General features: G+C 44.6%; 1 protein-coding gene across 3 annotated transcripts; it reads right to left on the bottom strand.

The window, feature by feature from the left end:
- Positions 1-1,381: 1,381 nt before the first annotated feature.
- LOC136446050 (creatinase-like) lies at positions 1,382-9,707 on the bottom strand. 3 transcript variants are annotated; one of them, XM_066444324.1, is made up of 10 exons: positions 9,574-9,707; positions 6,100-6,263; positions 5,476-5,621; positions 4,932-5,130; positions 4,399-4,666; positions 3,681-3,829; positions 3,327-3,441; positions 2,616-2,697; positions 2,207-2,369; positions 1,382-1,727 (listed from the first exon to the last, which is right to left on the bottom strand). In XM_066444324.1, exons 2-10 carry the CDS (start codon positions 6,254-6,256, stop codon positions 1,528-1,530), a joined length of 1,479 nt encoding a protein of 492 aa, XP_066300421.1. In that variant the 5' UTR covers positions 6,257-6,263; positions 9,574-9,707; the 3' UTR covers positions 1,382-1,527. The 3 variants fall into 3 exon arrangements, with proteins under 3 accessions (XP_066300421.1, XP_066300423.1, XP_066300422.1); XM_066444326.1 differs by lacking the exon at positions 9,574-9,707 and adding an exon at positions 7,438-7,544; XM_066444325.1 differs by lacking the exon at positions 9,574-9,707 and adding an exon at positions 6,760-6,780.
- Positions 9,708-10,642: the final 935 nt, after the last annotated feature.

Consider the following 10,642-nt stretch of genomic DNA (forward strand, 5'->3'; position numbering starts at 1 on the left):
AAACGGGAAGAAAAGTCAACTTCTCCAAATCTGTATCTGCATATCTGTTCCCAGCCCACTAAGGCTAACCCTTGGGGGTGCATGCGTACCGTGGGTCGACTCTGCAAAAGGTCTCGGCTTCATCCTTGACAAGAACCTTACACTCCTAGAACAAGTCACCTCCGTGGTCACAAAAGCCTCATGCAGACTTAACTACTTGACGCTACTCTCCAAACAAGGGACCAGCATTACTGACTTAGTCCTGGTATACATTTGACTTGTTTGTCCAGTACGGGCATACCTTCCTTGTTGGGTGCAGCAAGGAACAGGAACCTCAACTGGAGCGAGTTCAACAGCGAGCTCTTCGCATCATCAGCCTTGCGAGCCGGCGTGATGTGCCTGGACTACCCACCCTCTAGGCGTGAGGATGCCGCTGTCAAACTCTTCAGACAAATGCTTCAAGATTACCAATAACAAAAGACACGCGTACACACAAACATCGTTTTCTTTAAGCCGAACAGTATCCACACGCACAAACATTCCTGTCCTTGTTACTGAACACCACCACACACAAACATTCCTGTCATTAAATACTGAACACAACGACGTACAAACATTCATGTCCTTGGTACTGAACACCATATTGCTAGGCGAGGTTTTCCATCCAAAAGAATCTTTGATGGTTAAAAAAACATGCACTTTTAATAACGACTGCCAGTGGATGCTTTTGAATCATTGCTTCTGAGGTCCTTGCGTTCTAAATTAGAATCAATTATCTAGCAGACGACCAAACGGGTACAAATAGGCCACTTGTCCACACACAAGCAAGCAAGCTGTTCTTAACTCGATAGTTTTACACTCCTTCAATTTCTCATTATTCACAAATATGCAATGTACCTAGCCTTGGTACTTGAATCAAAGCCAGGTGTGGTCTTTTTACAAATAATACTCGCTTCTGGGGTTGTTTATGCGCACCTATCAGAAATTTTCTTCTCTGTATTCGTTTTCGGTTTTGGCAGTTTGATTGGGTTTGATGTTGCTGCTCTTGTTTGATACCGACTATTTTCTGACTGAAAGGTGAGTTGACGGTACTGGGTTTTCGGCATTTTAGTATGTACTAGCCTGCGAAATGTAGTAAAAACTTCTTTGTTGGATTCCGTCGCTCACCGGTAACCAGCCCAAGATGTGTCTTCCAATGAAGTCATGTTTCAGTCTATCACATCTTGCTGATGTTTCAAAACGACCGGAATGCTTGGTTATTAATTATGTCTTTCCGATAATGTTTTAGCACAGAGTCAATGGGTCGACAATGCATTATGAGACCGTATAGACCGAAGGAAAGCGGGTCATTAACGTTATTATCACATAGCCATTATCATATGAAATGACACATGAATGAGTCACATCTTCACCGTATACACCTTTTAATATTGATATTGCACACCTATTCCTCCACCTTCAATATGGTAAATAATGACCCGTAAATGGAGCCTTCTGACTTGTCAACGACATCTGGCTATATAATGATGCCGTATAAAGTCGACATGGTTATTTCTTGATGATGTTGTGTTCAGGGCCCATGGGGAAGCCTGTGATGTTTTCCGCCCCGTCTTCCGTCAACACCAGGATGTCGTGCTCACGGTAGCCGCCCGATCCCGGCATGCTTTCGGGGATCATGATCATCGGCTCCATGGAGATCACCATCCCGGGCTCGAGAACGGTCGTGATGTCCTCACGCAGCTCTAGTTCTGGGAACGAGAACAGAAGGAAGAAGATTTATCAGAAATACATTCAGAATCAGATCGTTGAAACCTACACAGTGATCGCGCCAAAACTGTTCTCTCACTAATACTACAGTTGCTTATCGTTTACCATGCTATAAGAATATACAAGTCCAAGCTTCCAAAGATGTCCGAATACATATCTAGACAAGAGCTATCTGTCACTGACAAATCATGACCATGCAAATCCAGAACATGAGACATCAAAACTGGCAGAACTATAGCAAGTAGCTAGGGGGTCCAAAATCTAATCTTTTTGAGGTATCATCAAGACCTAAGGAGAGAGATTTATTTATTCATTCATTTGTTTATTTCATCTTTAGTCACCTGGGTGGCCCAAACAGCTATGATAGCTGATTTCCATTGGGGCCCAGTGATAGACACATGCTACCGAAAAGATAACATTCTTGTTGAAAGTAAAAAAAGTGTGATCTCTCGGTTCATACCTGTTTCCCTGCCGTAGTAATGGCAAATAGATCCGAAGGAGTGCCCGTAGCCGAAGCTGCGGTACTGCAGCAGCCCGTGTTCTCGGAACATCTCGTTCAGCTCAGTGGCGATGTCACAGCAGCGCGCTCCCGGGCGAATGAGCTCTAGGCCTCGACGGTGTACCTGGTAGCCACGGTGGTGGGGACAACGGTAGAGAGATGAAAGTTAGCACACAAAGAGACCTATCTTTGCACACTAGACTAGGAATATTCACAAATGATTATAGACTGTAGAAATGAAGCTTCTTTCATAAGGTGTAGATAAGATGCATGTACGAACTCATATGTCAGTTTTTAGATATTGTTTACTGACAAAAACGGAGGCTGAGGTGGTGAATGTTTCAAGGCCAGATGACGACCTGAGACTTACTTGACAGTTGATCTCCCACAGAGCGAGGTGAGCGTCGGAAGCGTGGTTCAGGAACATGGTCCTCTCCAGGGCAGTGTAGTACCTGACGTGGAGACAAAAATTCCAACTTCATGTTAAAGCTTTAAAGGCAACCAAAGCAATATTAGGACCCAAAAAATGAAAATGAAAATGCTGAAATCTCTATTATGGTAGTAACATTTACTAACACTGTTTAGCACATTTGCGTAATAACTTCATACTTCGAGCATTTTAAAACCGGTACCGCGCACAAACGAGCTGTACGATGATAGTTTCGTGAGCCTACAAAAACCCCGGCGACGATTTTCAGTGAGTTCTCACATCACACCGACGTCATATTTTTTGCATTATGGATGTTGCTATACATTGTGATAGTGTTGTTTGAACTAATCATGTATAGAAATGACTAAATAGATTGACTTTCAAAATCCAATTTTTGGGCCCTAATATTGCTTGGGTTTCCTTTAACAGTTTTTACGGGATGTGCTGAGGTTAATGTACGTCCATTCAATAGCACGGAATTTGGTACATTGTTTACTGTACAGGTAAGCCCGTAGGGTCTACCAAAGAGCCTAGTATCTTGATTGATGTCTTTCGGATTCATGTCGACTTTTAAAAACCTTAAAATGAGATCTGGTGAATCATCAAATTGGCGATTTCAAAAGAAGAAAAAATCATTTTTTTAAGTCATACCCAGCAATCACGGGGCAGGTGTTGAGTGACAGGATGTCCCCACTGCGCACGCGTCGTGACGTCGCAGGGTTGTGTCCCCCGTCAGTGTTGATCCCCGACATGATCCAGGCCCAGGCTGGGGGGGGGGGGGGGGGGGGGGTGAGAAGGTAACAAAGTCAGTCTTCATAACTGTAGATTAAGATCTTCTAGCATTGACATGCTAAATAACTTTGCGTGATACTTTGCAAAAAGGTATAACCATTACAAATTATCATATGCAAATCTATATGTCTGACTCCTCTAGGTTTAACCAGCCAAGATGGCGGCCGTGACGTCATATGCAAACAGTCTATAAAGAAGTAAGTTTGTACTGACTGTTCAGGTAATCGCCATGCGGGTAGGTCTTGGCCACTTCCCGTATCATGGCGCTTGTAGCGTGGATCGACAGCTCGTACTCGGGCACGCCCTCCTTCAGCGCCTCCACCACAGCCCACCCGCCCAGGTCGGCAATACGTGCGCCCTCTCTGTACCGATCCCACAGCGGAAGTGGACCGCGGATACAGCAGTATGGGAAATGGGGTGGGCACGGGAGAAAATAATACAAGCAATTACAACGCATATTTATACAGCCCTAAGTTGCATCATTTTAAGCGAAGTTTCAAGTCAATGTAATTATTATCCTTAGTTAACACATCCCACAATTTTGACATGAGAAAGTACGTTAGAAGCTTTAAAAACGAATCCTTCTGTAAACAGCAATTCACGTGCATATCTGCTTAACAGTCAAATCCGAGAGGATGCAGCACTGACTACATACTGTCAAGAAAATCGCCACTGCAGGGGACGAATTGGCGTTCATTGGAACTACTTGGCAACTGTGCGAAACTAGTTGGCGAACGTAATTTGCAACTAGTCGCCAACTAGTTTCCGCACAGTGAGAGGGGGGCTTTATCCCGCCTCTATCAGTCGGATTCATTTTATGTAGAATGTTGATGCCATCATGCCACAACATCAATTCATAGCCTGATAAAAATTGTGTCTCACAACCATGTATCTGACATCATGAAATTTAAACCGGATGTGACATACACACCTGATGAGTGAGATTTCCTCTTCAGACTTCTTCATGCGCATGCGCATGGTGGGCTTGCATATGTCTATTTTCTGCATGTCTGGCAGGGCGAGGTTCAGCTTGGTGAAGCCTTCTAGCGACATGTGGTCGAACTCCACGCCGAGCGTCATGAGGCCTCGACCCGCCAGCTCTGCTTGGAGCGCGTGGTAGTAGTTGTCGCGATGCCAGTCGGTGTAGCCGATATTCTCGCCGATTTGCGTCCTTCTCCATGGTTGGCCGCCGTCGATGGCTGCAAGGTTTTAAATCAAGTTAGAACTCTGCTGCCAAAGTACAATGTTTTATAACAAGTTTCAGGCTGACAGGATTGTGAAAGAAATGTCCAGAAAGACTTATTCTGTTTACTTTTAGGCTTAAAAAAGTATTGACCTGGCATTGGCAAAGTCCATGTTTAACCAACCAGCATGGCAGACAATACCTACGTCATACTAGTAGTCACGTGAGAGCAAGCATTCTACTGCATTCTCGGCAAAATCATTTCACCGGATGTGACGTACCTGATGTTATGGAGAGTACGTTGTCCATGGTGACGACCAGCCCGTATGGCCGACCGAAGGCGACGTACAGATAGTCGCAGAAGTAGTTGATGTTGTGGTAGGACGTGAAGAGGACTGCGTCTATGTTACTGGTGATCATGAACGCGCGCAGGACGCTCAGCCTCCGCTGGAGTTCCTTCACGGAGAACGTCGGCTGGACCTGTGGGCAGGACAGAACGCCTGGTGATCAATATATATATATACGTTTATTGCAAATGCATGCTTAGTTAAGAAGAAACAATTGCAATGGTTCGGGTATGTGTCTAGGGAGAAATTAAAGGCACACTTTCACACACAGTTCTTCGGGGAAAGGGGGAAGGCGCACGGCCGCGGGGACGTCCCCGTCGGTCATGGATCACGAATCTGAAGGATAGGACCGGTCATACAGCCAACCAGATGGCCAGACTGGCAGAAGATCGCCAGCAGTGGAGAACCTTTACTGAACGCTATGCTGCCTCTACGGCTGACTAAGCTATGGGAGAGAGTGAGTGAGTGAGTACTTTACCTTCTCGCCGTTCTTCCTATCGACGAGTCGGGGCATCAGGTCGTCTGCCACCGGCAGCCGCTTAAACCGAGAGGCGTCAACGTTCTGCGCATGTGCAGGATGTGATATAGGGTCCTGCTTGGCGCCACTATAGCCACGGGAAGAGCCTACAACATCAAGGAAAAAAAGAGTTTTAGAGTTTTATTTGCATATTCCTTCCCAGATGAGCTAAATGCACACATGACCACACGTGGTTTGCAAGAAGCAAAATGTAAAACATGAATTGATAAAATGCTACATTCTAACGTTGAAAAGTAATAACAAACACAACTGTGACAAAATTGTTGTGAGTGAGTGAGTGAGTGAGTGAGTGAGTGAGTGAGTGAGTGAGTGAGTGAGTGAGTGAGTGAGTGAGTGAGTGAGTGAGTGAGTGAGTGGACTAAAAATTCGTGTGGACATATTGCTGAACGATACCTAGAATTCTTGCAGACTGCACACAATACTATATCATTAGGCTCGCCCCTGAGGCTTCGCCAAAGAATAGAAAGAGACACTCACACGTCACGCACTCACTCATACCCATACACATGCACACACACACACACATAGACAAAAACATAGACATAGACATACACACATACTCACCAAGACTTCCCACTAGTGGCGACCCTGGCCCATTGCCTGCTTTGGAATGCTGACATCTTGCAATAATTGCTGGTACTGCAGCTGTCAGCTTCTGTAAGTCGGGCAAGCCTTTCTCCCAGAGAATCCGGGGACTTGTTGATGCCAATATCTTCCACATGTCACTCCTGTAAAGGCAAATGTGTTGGCAATGAACGTAAGAAGTCTGAGGCTAGCTAGCCTGGTCCCACTCTACACGGGTCGGCTTTAATAGGTGTGTTTTACCGGGCCCAGTCTGCTGTATTGACCGTTTCTGTCAGCCTGTCTTCTTAGCTTCCATATAGAGTTTCGCAGCCACCGTAGTTTCGCAGCCAATATCTATTAGCAAGTTAATTAAAGCCAAGGCCGTCAACCAACCCCAGACTACCCTGTCAAGCTACCCACGACAGGTTATACGTCCACGAGCTCCCGCCAACCCACTCCTGCCTGAGGGCCTGTATGGGGGAGTAGTGATTACGAATTACGCAACATTTTCGCCACCGATTACGAATTACGTTAAATTCTCAGAGCTGATTACGAATTACGTTAAATCATGAGGCTTCCCAACAGGCTTCAAGACTTAACACAAATGATTCAACTGTCTAGTTCTGCGTCAAAACTATCGATGTCATGTTGAAAACCTACTTTTGCGGACACCTCCCTGAGAGGGACCTGCATGGGGGCGTCTCGAGAACGCTCGACGCTGAATTCCGGAGGCTTCCGAGCTACATATGACGCTAAATTCAGTCAGCCTCTTTACGCCCTACTCTAAATTCTGAGTCAAAACTCACACACCTAGCGGCTGAACTGTTAGCTTGCGTCAAAGCTGGTGATATTTAGCATCTTGGAGATGACTTGAAAAGCACCTTAATCCGGCTATAGTTCTTTGCATTAAACGAATGAGTGATAATGACAAAGTCTAGACCAGCGTAAAAAATGACATCTGTATGAAATGGAGTCTAACCTGTTTTTTTACTTATAATTAAGAGGCACTATTGTGTCATGCAAGGCCACATTTGAGCCCGATAAGCACCAAAGCTTGCTTATGAATGAAGATCTTTGATGGTGGAATTATGTTCGTGTCTTAGAAATTAATAATGTGACAAGGGACCTATATGCTATCATGATCACATACGTTGAAGTTCTCCCAACTCCACTCCAACGTATTTAAAGGAAGTACGGTCTCATTGTACCATGTCGTAGCTCTACCAAGGACAACATGGTAACCTGGCGTACTCTCTTTTATATATATGTACAAATTTCTCTGTCGCAATGAAAACTTTCCTCAAAGATCTAGAATCCGTACGGTAAATGTATTCCCACCTGTGAGGCAAAAATCGGACGACAATGTTAGAGATGTCTTGTCGATGATCCGCCACGGTATTACTCCCGCATGAAATGAAGCAGAACCTGTCTGGTCGCTCTGGAGCTTATTGTGAGTCACTTCTGACGTGAGAGTGACACGCGGATATGATAATGAGAGGCGCTCGCTTGTGGGTTGGACCATTTTAAAATCAGCCTACGCTTTACTCGCAATTTATGGTTTACGCTTTACGTTGCATAAAGGTAACTGTTACGGTTTATAATGGACTGTGTTTTTGGGTGGTACAGTGTGTCAATTGGAAATCTTGCATTCAGTCCGAAGTGTTGACTAAGATTTTGCCATGATTTTTGTAAGATGATAGGAAATGCAGATTTTGCTATCATGTCTTTGAGGCCGTCGACACTTGCTTTGCACACACAATTATTTGAATTCAGTCTGGCAGTTTGGATTTTATCTTAAGGTCGTATGGGTTAATTTCCATTAACATTAATCCGTCTGGTTACATAAATCTACCACTTTGTAAAGCAGTGGGTTTGAGAGATATCTAGTGCAATACCAACCATGAACAGCTTAGATATACTGGAGTGCACTATACTTGGGGAACGTTGGGTTGGAGATCTGTTTGGACGTATCTTTTCAGGGTTGCGGAATTATGTACCCTGTCGGAATTATGTTACTAGATGTTAGTACTGGAAAGAACACCACTCTGAATAGTTTCCGTGCACCATTTTAAGTTATGTGACTGTCCTCCGGAATGTGTTGCCGAAAGGCATAGCCTAGGGGAAGCAAGACAACAAGTCTAACAGCTATGTTATAATATGAGAGAACTCTGTTGAGCTAGAAGTACAGGGATTTTCGCAAGGTCTTCTGTAAGAAGTAAATACAATAATTTTGACATAGTACATGTAATTTGATTTATTAGATACAATTCAATCTCAACAACTGTTTTTTTCTCTATAAACCCCAAATGTAAGTTTATAGAGAGAAAAAACATGACAAAGTAGAAAGCCCGACAAAAATGCCTAAAACACGTCAAAAACCAGCTGGAACCCCTCCTCTGCTTGGCGTACCCCACTTTATCATAAACTTGGTCTTCCCGCAGAGATAACACCATCATTAGCGATCCTGCGGACAGAGTCGCAGAGATCAACCACGTCACAGAAGCCCATGCGAAGTGCGGTTACCATGCCCGTAGCCAGGGGGGGTTCGGGGGGTTCGGAAGAACCCCCCCCCCCCCCCATATGCTTGAAAGGTACACTTTTTAATACTCAATGTCCAATATTTTGTTCTTTTTTCAAGGCAGACTTTTTTGTATCACCAGCGGCGCTGAAATCAAGTAGAAAAACTACTTTCTCCTCTGAAATCCTCTTGAAAACACAGGAAATGCTGATTCAGAAGCTTCAATTTTGACAATTTTACACTCTCGAAGGTCCGCTTTCTAATGTCCAAGATTTTTTTTTTCTTTTTTCAAGGCGGACTTATTTGAGCGAGGCAGGAATCCAAGAAAAACTGCTAACTTTATCTCAGATTTTTTCCTCGGAAATACTCTCAAAAACACAGGAAATGCCATTTCAGAAGGTTCAATTTTCAAAATTTTCCAGGGAAACATGCCCCCGGACCCTCTAGAAAGCTCGCGCCTGCGGCGCTCGCTGGTCCCTCTCATAGTACCTCCCCCCCCCCAAACAAAATCCTGGCTACGGGCATGGTTACCCCCAATGGGTTAGCAACAAAGCTGCCAAACCCAGGTCAGTTCAACCACAAGCGGTATGATGGCCAGGGTACATCAGTTTGAGATCAGTTTTTAGATGTTGCTAGCATCCAGACGCTCTTTCCCGGTTGGATACTTATGCCGGATTGACGATGGTCTAATTTTCTAACTTCTTAGTCGCTGCCTGAAGTTTCTCGAGTCATACTTAAGTCATACTTGCATTCTACTCCAATTTTCAAGCCAAGGGTAACACAAATCCAGCCTAGGACGTCGACGCAGCAACGCCACCAACGTGCTGCGGGTCCAGTGAAGGGGGAGGGTGGCACCCAGGCTACCCACGTGTCCGATCTACACTAGGAATTTTTGTTCTGTGTGTAAAAGTTGTGAAGGGCCTTATGATGCACTGATGAGATGTGAAGGGACTTACCTGATGTACTGATGAATTCTTGTTTAGGACGATCGCTGCGTGGGTCTAAAGTTCTCGGGTTGGAGGGGAATGAACGTAATGAAGATAGTAGTCTGAAGTGACCTATATATGCAAATCTTGAATTACTAGTAATGATCAGTAATTGCAGGGCGTAAATAGGTTACGTTAGACTAGTAGAGACTACTATCTTCCTTGCGTTCATTCCTCTCCAGTCAGAGAATAGCCTGGTATAATAAGGTCCCGAGTCTCCTCTCCGCAAATAGACTAGTCAGAGAAGACCTCCAGACCCACACAGTGATACGTGGATTGATGATAAGGGGTGACTGAGTTTGTTTGTTTTGATTATTTCCCTCCTCGCGGTATTGCACTCACTTCGTTGTTGACAGCCTCCATAGAATCAATAATGCAAATAAGATGCTGATTTGCATAATTAGCATCTAATTATATAGATCATAACTCAAACTATCTACGTACCCAAAATCATTACCACCCGTCACCTCCTTCTTGAGTTATTCTCTTTCCAAGTCTGAATCAAAACCTGGTTCTGTAGTTAGAAAAAAGCCACTAAGGGGACCAAACCTACGCCACCTAGTCTCTGCCCCAAGAGCTATTTACCACCCAAAGATCAAGACCAGGGCATGTCCAGAATACAAGATATCAAAATAGAAAGTACCACTGCAGTACCGTAATAAGCCGCTGGGGGGGGGGCGCAAAATGTAATCATTTCCAGGTCTCAAGACCTACCCACATACGAAATATCAAGACAATCCATCCAGGCCTTCTGGAGTTGCGCTCTCCATCCATCCATCCATCCACACACACACACACACACACACACACACACACACACATACATACATACGCACATACATACAGACAGACGCAATCCAAAACATAACCTTCTGGCGAGTTATTAGGCATCTGGTTGCAATTCATAGGTAGCCCGCATCGTGGCGCTGTACCTCCATAGGCAAGGCTGTCCAACTGCAGCTGGATTGACATTTTATGACATCTCAGGCTTGCTTACTCACATTTTTCTAGACATAAAGCATTATTCTCAGTCAGTCTT

This window comes from Branchiostoma lanceolatum, chromosome 12, assembly GCF_035083965.1.
Source record: "Branchiostoma lanceolatum isolate klBraLanc5 chromosome 12, klBraLanc5.hap2, whole genome shotgun sequence".
NCBI lineage: Eukaryota > Metazoa > Chordata > Leptocardii > Amphioxiformes > Branchiostomatidae > Branchiostoma > Branchiostoma lanceolatum.